This window comes from Hetaerina americana, unplaced genomic scaffold, assembly GCF_022747635.1.
Source record: "Hetaerina americana unplaced genomic scaffold, ioHetAmer1.1.p SCAF_14, whole genome shotgun sequence".
Taxonomy (NCBI): Eukaryota; Metazoa; Arthropoda; class Insecta; order Odonata; family Calopterygidae; genus Hetaerina; species Hetaerina americana.
The window spans coordinates 8,812,883-8,825,105 of NW_027286514.1; the positions used below are offsets into that span (position 1 = coordinate 8,812,883).

Sequence of the window (12,223 nt, forward strand, 5' to 3'; positions counted from 1 at the left end):
TTTAAAAAAGTGTTTTTTTTTGTTTTTTGAGTCCTTATTTTTATTTTGAAACTATGGTCGTTTTTTCCCTTCAAATTAGGCTTTTCTATTATATTATTATTTTATTATATTATTATAATTTATTATTATAATTTTTGGGAAGTTTGTCCAATGTAGCCACCGTCATGTTAGTAACACTTGGCAGCGTAAAGAGTTTTTAGACTCCTTAGAGCTGTGAAAGGAATGAGAAATTGTTTTGGAATTCCATGTGATAGTTTTAGTGGAGTGTCTGAATTAACGCCACTTTTTCTTTCCTTTTTTTGTTCTCCTGCATATACTAAGCGTATTTCTGTGCCTAATCATTTTCTTTTCACAATTATTTGTTTTTATGAAGAGTGGATAATCTTTTGCATGAGCTATTTATTTATTTTAACTTTGTGCTGAACTGTTTCATTGAAAGAGGTCTTATGAAAAAAACAACCGTTCAATAACTGAAAGTTCATAAATATGTCAGGATATGTGCTTGAGACAGCAGGAATGACGTGAAACACAGAGTATTCTTGAGAAAATCAGAAAAAGGTCGAAGAGAACCTGTTAAATCTAGCAAATTTGAAGGAAAGTTCTAATTCCATTCTCATATTAATGAAATATTTGAATTAATGTGATATTTGGTAAACTTGCACAAACTGGCTAGTGCCAAATATTTACTGGATAATTATTAATTGACGTGTATTTTCATGTCACAAAATTTTGTTTTCGTTGAGTAACAATATAAATTAACAGAGAGAAAGCCTAGCCTAATCCAGCCAAAATTTCTCTTGCTTAGAAATATCTAAGTATAATTTAGAAACCGTATTTTTATCTCTGGATATAACTGGTTAAACTCTGTTGTGTACTGGTTGAGGTGTATAGATGATATTGTGGTTGGATAGCATTTGAAGTATAATCAATGAATATTTGATCGTTTTCTCAGTCCTCAAAGCAATGATGTCATAATTCCCCTTCCCGTTCTCTCCAGTTGCTACCTTCTCTATGTTTTGCATGAAAGATAACAAGCATTGAAGCCCAGATTGTATGAAAGTATATAACTCTGGTCTGTAAAAGCTCCAAGAAAAATTCATTAATAGGCAAGAATATTGTAGGGCTAATCTCATGTTAAACCTGACAATGTGTGAAATTTTCACATCTAGAGACTTTACCGATTCTTGTGATTTCTGGCCTTAGGTATCATAGTACATATGAGCTTGTCTAAGAGTGTCTCATGGATGTAACCATCAGCCCCCCAGTAGCCAAACACTCAAGTTACCAGGCTGTAATTCCACTACAGTTGTGACAGATAGCTCTAATTGACTCCAATATTTTATCTTGGGAAAATAATGTTATTTCAACGCTTATCACTGAAAGTAGCTGCAAATATAAAAGATAAAACTTGACTATTACTATATATAGTAGCTACAGGTGCAGGCTCCTTGGAATGGGTATCATAAAATATACTATATTGTAGAAAATTTAATTGTTTTGTATTACATTTTTTAATATCATAAATATAAATAGTATTGCTAACCTTCCATGGAATAACCTTCATACCATTCCAACGTTTTTTAATATTGTTAATATAAGTTCTAAATCCTAAACTGAACTCTTAATATACTCATCATCAAACTGTTTTCAGTCAGAGAAATTAATCATCAGTAATAAATACAATAAATACTTGAAACATCTAAAGCTCTAAACATTATAGTCTACTTTTTTAGTGGATACAAGGCATGCCAATCATGTTTTCAGTCCTCCCTAATCAATGTGATCAATTTAAATTATTTTTTCATTTCAGATGCCAGTTCTGGATCCATTGGACCACCACTGACAATATCATTTCTAGCTCTTATAAGCCTCTTTGTCAGCATTAGATGAGCTTCATGGCAAGAAACAGTATTTATAAACATATGTGCATCACATAATATGGAATAATTATGTGGACTGTGGAACACATGGGTTGTCTACATGTATTGGAATACTATGGGCATTTGGTTATATAAGGACTTGAAATTTTAATTATGAATATAGATAAAAGCTTTTTATAAGTGTGGAAGAACTAGTGAGTGAAATCTTCTTAAGTTTTTGTTATGCAATCTAAGGAGGGTAGTAAAATACCGTCCAAGACAATAAAATTGCAGTTTGGGCAAATTGGCCTAAGGATTATACTTAATATGTGACAATGTGGTTTTCCTTCTTTTTTACTCTGAATTTCATTCTTGTGCTTTAGGTACAAGGGATAAAAATGCATGGTTCTCCACCCCAAAGTCTTCAAGCTCTTGTGTATTCACATAAAAATGCTGTTACTATAGTAATTGTCATGAAATGTTTTACTTTATTGGGTACTACTGTGTCAATGCAAAGTTGGTTTATATTTATAGAAGAATTGGAGCCAGAAGTGAACCATGCCATTTAAAGGCTGATTTTTATTGATGAGTTTTAGAAAATTCTCAAAGAACTAAAAAACAAAAAATTGTAACAACAAACAAGCTATTTCTATAATCTGTGTTTAAATATATAAATTTATGAACTGCACGGGAGTGCTAACTGGACGGCTGCAAACTATTGTGTGGAAGCCACCCATAAAAGGCTGTGATGTACAGAAATAATAAAGGGGATATTTCAATGAGATTTTGATAGTGGAAGTAATAGTAGGAGAATAAATATATGTGGTGGCTCAGTGAACACAACCTATAGGGACTTTCAATGATGATGCATACTAGTTTCTTTCTTGTTTATGGCAAGATGTTAGAATTATTGACCATTCAAAGTCTATATTTCAGTTGTTGGCCAATAATTTTAACATAACTTCCCAAGAGTAAAAAAGATTATTTTTACTTGAACTTCCTATCTGAAATGAGTTTGAGCCATTCTGTACACCTGAGATAACCTAAGAATTATGTCTGAATGGCTTTGTCAAGTGTACTGCTCTAATTAGCTAAATTTTCAAGGTCAATGTGTAAATTTGGCTTAAACTGTATTCACTGTTAAACAAATCTACTCTGTTGCAAAATTTAATGGTCAAATGGCATTATGGTTGTAACTGAATAAATTTATTGTGCTGCTATTTTATCTTTTTTTACTATATTATGTTTGTATAAATATCTGTCTGATTGAAACAATATTTTTCCAAATCTACATTTCGGATCAGTTTATTATTTGTACCTCTATTAGCATATTCAGTGTTCATAGCATATACCTATAAAAAGTTTCAACTGCAAAAAGCTGAGAAATTCGTTTTATACTGTTTTCAACTTAGACTCTCATGATCAAATTCGCAAAGTAAAATAAACTGTAATCTCTCTTCTGTTGTATCACGATCTTCGAGGAGTGAAGCAAGTTTAACTTTCCACCTTTCAAAATTATACGTCAATCATTTTCTCCTGGCAAAGAAAGTATAGACCAAATAATGTTATTAAAACAACCCATCAAATAGTCTTATTTTCCCAGGAACTGGCATTAAATTAGACTGCACTAGCTTTATCAGGGAAAGGAGGTAAAAGAGTCAAATGAATTCATTCTTCCGGGAATTTCCGTCGCGTAGGTGAGTTGGAACTGTTTTTTATCCGTGGCCCTTTGGTGCTCTTTGGTCCTGCATCAGATGAACCGTCCTGTTTGGCCGATATAGGACTTCCCCCAATACCGGTCCGTGTGGGTTTTTTTTCGGTGTACTGAATGGCCGAGGCTGCCATTAGGTTTTCTGGTCACTAACACATCTAAAAAGGGCAGGACACCAGAGAGCTCCCGGCCAGCCAGCGTCTCCTATATATAGCAGCCAAATTGCAACACAAATCACTTCAACCTGAAGATGCCTCCAGGACTGTGGGCAAAACAGTTGTCCATCAACTCACCTACGCAATGGAAATTCCCAGAAGAAAAATGATTTGATCAAATAGACATCGAGGAAGCCTTAGGATTAAAAGAGTCAAATGGTTCAAAAATAATTTTTCATGGCTGTAAGGTTGCAGGGTGTGTGATCAAGTCAGGGTTATGGGGAAAATTTTTAAAAATTCATCAATCAATTAAAAATTTAAGAAAAGGGCCAAATTATTAAAAAATAGGATATTGGTTATGAATGTGAGGAATATCTCTGGAAACACAAAATGCTGTAGATGCACATAAGGGCTTGTCTTCATAGGCATTCCAACCACTTTTTCACTTCCCAACTTCCAATGTCAGAAATTCTGCAAGTGAATGTCAGATGTGCCAAAAATGAATGCTGGAAGTACTGCAACAGAGCTTCAAGCACTCCAGATGGCCATTCGTTAGCAGCCATTCTTATTTGGTGCCATCCACATAAAATTTAACTTTAAATTGGAGAACGATGAATCAACTTCATTATTGATTCACAAAACACAATGAAATTTATTTTATATTTCCATTATACTGCATGTCTATATATACAAACAATTGTAAATTCAACTTGTCAACTAGTACAAGAAATTATTTACTGTATTAAGCTAAGGCAACAACTTGTACCTTATTAAAGAACTCAAAATTTGTCTGGTTTAAAAACTTCTTAGGTACATAAATATTTCTACTGCCATGATATAAATAGTGCTGAGGTGGTTAATGTTCAAAACAACTACCATCAAGTGTTTTGAGCATCTGGAACATTAAGGATGATGGTAAAACCTGTTTACAATAATGGACATTAGGAAAGCTATAATTAGAAGCTTTGAACTGACCCCTAATTTATATGGGGAAGGCTGATAATAACCACAGAGTGCTGTGAACACTGTAACACTAAAACAGTCATTGAAAGTCTTGTACCCTGACACTTACAGATTATTATTATTGATGTGAAGCAAAGGCTAAGTGCTTCTGTAATTGCATCAAGAGGCCAAAGAAAAATATGGTGAGGGTAACTACCATGCTTGGGAAAAGGTGTGTTGTCATTCTAATTTCACAAAAGTGAATGTTTGGGAAATAACATTTACAATCAAGAATAATTCCCAATAATGTAGAGCAGATAAGTGGAGTACATATTTCTATAGTAAATGCAATTACATTGGGTAAGAAATGAATTCAAAAGTCACTTATAGTTTTCGTTGACATTTGGATAAAAGTAAGTAATTAAAACAAATTATTCATCAGATTATTTAATTCCTAGGGAAACTGGCTGACTCGGGCCTAAACCTATGGTTAAAATATATGTTGTAAATACATTTTTTGATGCAATTTTAAACATGAAGGCAAAAGAAAATCTCAAACACCTAATTAATAATATGCAATCTTAAATCTAAATATCAATGAGCTCCAGTGATAGTGCCAATTTCTTTGTTCTCTTTAGCCAGTTTGGAGAAATCACTCTTCCATCTAATTGTAGATTATTGTGGTGCTAATATACAATAGGCTTTGCAGCAAAGACATCTAAATGATTGAGGGAAGAAATAAGTTATAATCTCTTTGATCAGAAATCAACAGAGAAAAATAGATCTGAAGATTAAATATTAGTAAGCCTACCGTTACTCACCTTAAATTTTTGTAGCCCCATCCACTCCAGATGTTCCTGTATGGCTAAAGAACCTAGCTGTTTCATCATTGAAGAGGAAATATAAAATTTCATATGAATCAGCTTCTCTTCATTACAATGATGAGCCATTACTGAGTTCTACAAAAGGAAAGAAAAAAAATGATAAATTACACTGAGTTAAACGCAGTGATAGGTATTCTAAACTGTGAAAATTTTCATAACTATTTCAGACAGAAAAATTTTAATTTTTTCACAAAATATAGGATAAAAAATTGATTGGGATTGTGAAATAATTTAAACGTGAATTAACTTATTTTAATTAAAAGGCATTCAAGTTTTCTCAGTTGAGTGAAACATATTTTACCAAATTCCTCTATGCAGATGACTTGCTGGCCAATTTCTCTTCGAAGTCTTTGAACTTTGCCGTACACCTTAACAGACATTTCTTATGGAAAAAGGAATTTCATCATACATGCTCTGAGCAGTTTGAACTCCCATTTTTAAAACCATCATCATATCTAATGAGGGCATTAAGATTTTCCACCAAATGGATGTAACTGGCTTCCCAGAGCTTTTCTTGAGATTGAAGCACAGCCAGGATGAAATATAATTTTTTGGGGTAGTACATATGAAATATAAGTTTTTGTCTTGTGCTTGTTGTTGTTTTCACAGGAGGATGGCAAGCATGAAAATTTTTGTTTTCAATACTTGAAAGTAATTCTCATAATTTAATTTAATTCATGCACCCAAACCACTAAATCTCCTGAAATCCTCACAAATATAAAGTAATGATACCATAGGGCGAGAAAATTTGGAACTCTTGCTGAGAAAAATGTTTCTTTTACTTGTAAGATCAGTTTATATTTCCTGTAGGGCCGATCAGGTCATATATTCAGTAGATTTTCAGGGAAGGATGATAGGCTAGATTTTGGAACAAGAAGACATAGTGCCACATCATTTCTCGGGGCATGCTCTTCATTAGATCAAATACATACATTACTATGGAAAATTAAACCTTTTCTAGTTAAAGCAGAAGAGTTCACAATTATATACGTATCTGAAAATTACAACATTCCGATACTTGACCTAACATGAGGAGAGCTGCCATTACTGTTGTGAAAGTAACTGCCTCATATATGAGATTTTCTAAAAACACTCTATTTCTATCATTTTAAGACCATGTTAGATCCAGGTGGCTTGCCAGGGATTACTCTGGAAATGACAATACTTCTTTTTCGTGAAAATCCATTTACATTTTTTATCCATTTGATCAATTAGTTCTTCTCTGATATGTATTATTAATCCACCTGTGGTAAGCTGAAAATATATGCACCCCGGATGATGAACCCACCTGCTTTAAGCAGTTCTAATATCCATAACCAGCGGCAAACTGTTATGATATAATGAACACTTTACAATGATTCTAGAGGGAGTTGAAGACTTGGATCCATAGTACATATCAGATCTCCTACATAATTTAGAAATCGCATGAGGGTGAGGTATATTTTCTTCATGTTAGTATGAATAACTGGTACGTTTTTCAAATAAAATAAAACCCTGTGTACAGGGTGTATGGCACCAGAGAGAAAAGCAATCAATCAATTAGCAAGATAAACAATTAAATGCAACTTAAGTAGGGTATCTATTTCTGCGTCAATGCCCTTGGACCACCTTTGTATTATACCTGGGGACAGTTATATATGCCCCTTGGGCATCATATTCCAAACTGTATTCACCCCTGAAGAGTAAGCATGGTTTTTCAGAATTGTGATGTGATAGACCAGAAGGCATCAGCCAAGACTGCTTTTACAAGGTATGCTGAGCATAGAAGTTTTAGCATGACCTGAGCAGCATCTTTAAGTGAGAATTTTGAGATGATATTATTGCATCCATGCACTAGAATCTTGTAACACTGACTTTCTTCAATGGGCTTCGGAATTATTAACAAGTGGAATGCATACCTTTGTTGCCACTGTATAATAATACCCCCGCCGGCAACCAGTAGATATAGTCACTAGAATCTGTTAATAAAGTCATTACAGATGCTGGTACAGCAAGCAAAGGGAATGGCTGTGAGGATAAAACAGATGTTTTCTTCCTCTTTGGGTAATGTTCCTGTTGGGAGGTCCTCAAATAATGAATCTGGAGGGCATAATTCTTTCCCTCAGTCCAAAATCATCCGACAACACGGTTGTGTTGCAGATGTTATGGTTGACCTAGTGATTTTTGCCTTGGAGTCTTCGGACTGGTAATATGAGACTGAATCCTTATACAGTAGTGGGCAGATCTTCCAGTTGGCCACTACCAGCCATTACTAAAAATTTGAAAAGCACCATCTCCCTGTCTTTCCTCACCAAGGTCGCTAAGAGCAGGAGATTCCAGTCAGAGCTGCCCAATGTTAGGCAGAATCTCATAGGTTCCACCACACCTCTGCTGTGATGTGGCAGGGATGTGGTTACAGTGATTAGGCTGAATGCGGTATCTGGTACTGGTGATACAGGATGACTGTTAGGCTGGGATTGTTGGTAGAACAGTCAGCAGTTGTTTTAAGACACTCAAACTGAATTAAAATATCTATTATGTTTGGCAATCATTAAAGTAAGAGAAATTAACCATTTATGGTTAGCACAAAGAATGCAGCCCTAGGGAAACCATCTTCATTTTACTTTAACAGCTGCAGATTCGATCTCTCTTTATTGATGTTGACTGATAACTGAGAAATATTGGATATTTTGTATCTTTACTTTCAGAATGATATTCAAATGCAATTTGTATGATTCTCTCTCTGAAGATACAAATACCAGATTACAAATTGACAGTTAATGCAAGACTGGGTAAAATAAGAGTCTACTGCACCTAGTAATGATATGAGAAGAGAATATTTTGGAAAAATATAAAATGGCAGAAAAAATTAATTGAAGAGAGAGGGAGAGAGATTTTGTCATGGCAATAATCTAGTCCCTACAGTGGATCATTTCATGTGTGATGTTCCTACTAGTTACGGTCAAAAGTTGTAGAGGGTTTATTTCATTGTACTTGGTGGTTCAGGAGCATCTCTACTGTCATAGAGGATTTCTACAGGGTTAGGACTTTTGAAGGATGAATTAGCCATCACCAAGAGTGTCACTGAGATTGATGTTAAAGTGAGTCTGAGATGTTGAACTATGAGTCGATAACTCAACTTTTCCAAAGTTAATACATGAAAACTGAACTCGAGTCTGTAGAAGTGTATTTTCAGTAATGAAAAGGTGACCAATGTAGGCCATGTTATCTCTTCCAAATGATGAAAATCAGCAAAGGATACCTGACAGGATAAAGCTCCTACAAAGCCTGAGGTTCTTAGGTTTCTGGGGTTTGTAAATTTTAATTTCAAAATAAAGCCCAGATTTTGCAACCCTTAATGATCCACTCTATCACATCACCAGGAAGAATAATTCATATGTTTGAGTGTGGCCTACAGTAGCAGCAGTCTTCACACAAAAAAGCTTAGGGAAATATTTTCTTCCATTGAGTTTGCTTCTTTTTCCTTCCAGTAGGGCAAACCCATAATTTTTGTGGTGCAAATCCCATTAGTGTATTTTATTACAATTGCAAAGAAGTGGGACATGCATTTTCAAGGTTTCCAGTTAAGTGTTAAGTGAAGTACCTTTAGTTTATTTATGCAAATACCAAAATGTATGCCGTGTAAGGAGAAATTGGAATGGTATATCTTTAAGCTTTAACACCACTCAGCATGTGGGTCAATATGTGTGTTTTGCAAACGCAAACATTTTCCTATAATATGATAGATAGTTTTGCAAAATTCAAACATGCAGACCCATCCTCTCAACTGCTCCCTTTGACTGGCTCTTATTATGTGTATCCTGAGGAAGACATTATTCATGCTCCTGATGACCTCACTGTTCCACCAGCATCATGTTTCTGAGGCTGCTCAAATGACAAAAGAAGATGCAGAGTGGCAGGATCTAGGTATGTGTCTGCTCTAACAGGTGGAGCAAGGATAAGTGTTTTTATAAAAACATCAGGGACCAGCTTCATGTGCCACAAGTAGTCTGATTTGTTTTCCCTAAAGTCCTTTGACATAAGCTTTGAATATTTCTATTCCACCTATCTACATTACTTTGAAATCTGCTTTCCCCATGTCCTGAAGCTTACAACAAACAAAAGCTCATCTGTTAAATACAAAAGTCAGTGGGTCTGTGATGAAATTCGTTGGCTTTCAAAGAAAATTAAAGATACTGCTGTGTATTACATACGCAAATCAAATCCAGCTGACTCTCAGGAATATTCAGTGCTCAAGAAAAGTCATCACCAAACCTTAAAGCGTGCTAAAAACCTACTAGGTCCTGTGCACCCTACTGTGTCCCACTAGGTAATATTCAACATACGATGTGCGTCATAAATTTACTCAACTTAAGGCATCTGTGCCCTCTTGACCATACACAATCCTGAATGTAATATCATCTGCATCATTGAAAGAGAATGGGTAGTTCCGGAAGACAAGTAAGTTGCTACTATTTTTTATAAAGTGACCATAAAATTGAGCAGTGAGAATATAGCCACAATATCATCATAAGGCACTTCTCAGCCATCTAAGGAGAATTTCACAATAGAACAATTGGCCCTATGAAATCCATTCATCCAATGAAATTGGCTAACAATATGATGAAGGAGCTTAATATTAGATTTTTTGATTTGGATGTAAATCCAATACTTGCCAAAATAATGCTTTTGATCCATGTTACAAGAAATGTGGTTTTAAAAGTAAAACCATAAACAAAAATGCTGAGAAGCCATACTCAAGAGGCTAAGCAGAGTACATGCAAATACTGACCTCTCACAATGCAACTAAGCCCCCTCTTCTAGAGTCTCTTCTCAAAATGGCAAGTATACACACATACAAACCAACACACTAGGTATATTCACATATTACTTGGTTAAGCCGGAATCGATGCATAGCTATAATTCCAGGTATTCATTTACAGAAGAGAACATATTATTTTTTAATAGGTTGAATGGTTTTTTCTTGAAAATAGGTACTTTTGTTTCATATTTGATTTCATGGGGAAGTTTATTGAATGACCTTGAGCCCATTGCTTTAGACCCATGAGCAGTATTGGGTGTTCTGAAAAACGGCTGGTGCAGGTCCTTGTATCATGACTATGGTAATCGTGGTTGAACTTGTGCTGAGATATATTACCCTTTGCACGCAATATTATATATATATATACAAGGAACTGATTTGTAGTATCTATGCGGAAGGAATTTGGCCAGAAGACATTGTGAGATCAGTTTTAGTTTCTATTTCGAAAAAGGTAAAGGCTACATCATGTGAGGACTACAGGACAATAAGTTTGACATCCCATGCAGCTAAAGTTGTTCTCAGGAACATAAACAAAAGGATAGAGAGTAGGGCAAATGATTACTTAGGGGATGATCAGTTTGGGTTTAGGAAGGGGAGAGGTACGCGTGATGCCATTGCAGTAATGAGATTATTAATCGAGAGGAATATAGAACATAATCAGGAGGTATTTGCCTGTTTCGTAGATTTCGAAAAAGCGTTTGATAGAGTGAATTGGGAAAAACTAATGAGTATATTGCAGAAAATAGGAATAGATTGGAGGGAAAGGAGGCTAATCCACAACCTGTACATGTCTCAGACTGCTCAGGCGTGAGTGGGGAACAGGGAGTCCGGTTGGGCAGTGTTAGGAAGAGGTGTAAGGCAGGGTTGCCCATTATCACCATTGCTGTTCAACCTGTATGCAGAGGAAATGATTAAAGAGGCATGGGAAGAGCTGGAGGTAGGAATGAAAGTGGGCGGGGAATTTGTAAAATCAGTTAGGTTTGCTGATGACCAAGCTTTAGTTTGTCAGTCAGCCAAGGGGTTGCAAGCATTGCTGAGTGAATTGGAAATTCAGTGCGACAGGTATGGGATGAGAATCAATATTAATAAAACAAAGGTTATGCGATTTTCTAGAAAGAAAAAGGCTAAGCTAAACATTAAAATAGGAGGGCAAAAACTAGAGCAGGTAGAACAGTTTACGTATCTCGGTAGTGTTTTGGACCAACACGGTCAAAGTAGTAGGGACGTAAGGAGAAGACTTGCGCTAGGCAAAGAGGCTTTCACAAGGAGGAGGGAGTTGATGACAGGGACTTTGAGTAAGGATGTTAAGAAAAGACTCGTAAAAACTTTGATATGGAGCATAGCTATGTACGGTGCGGAAACGTGGTCATTGAAGCAGGAGGATAGACGTAGATTGGAGGCTTTTGAAATGTGGGTGTGGAGAAGAATGGAGAAGGTGAAATGGACAGAGAAGAAAACAAATGAGGAAGTACTTGGTATGGTGGGCGAAGAGAGGGGTTTGTTGGGAGCAATCCTATGGAGGCAGGAAAAGTGGATGAAGGGGGTGTTGACCGGCAGTGGGATGTTGAAGACTGTGATAGAGGGTAGAATGTTGGGCAAAAGAGGAAAGGGAAGGAACAGGATAGGGATCTTGGACGGGATGAAGGGAGGAAGAAAGTACTCAGAGATGAAGAATTACCTGATATAGAGTAGGATGATGGATTTTGTGTTTTGTTAGGAGTAATAAAATATATATATATAGTATATATATATATATATAGTATATATATATATATATATATAAGGTAGGTTTTTGGATGGACACAACTAACTACCAAACAGATATTTTATTACTCCTAACAAAACACAAAATCCATCATCCTACTCTATAT

The 12,223-nt window shown here is 35.5% G+C and overlaps 1 protein-coding gene across 1 annotated transcript in view; it reads left to right on the top strand.

The window, feature by feature from the left end:
* The window catches only part of LOC139686423 (uncharacterized), a 576,816-nt gene extending 573,766 nt beyond the window's left edge, over positions 1-3,050 (top strand). Inside the window, exon 6 of the mRNA XM_071583612.1 lies at positions 1,811-3,050. Coding sequence (XP_071439713.1) covers positions 1,811-1,890 — 80 coding nt within the window. The 3' untranslated portion in view covers positions 1,891-3,050. The remainder of the gene's footprint in view (positions 1-1,810) is intronic.
* Positions 3,051-12,223: the final 9,173 nt, after the last annotated feature.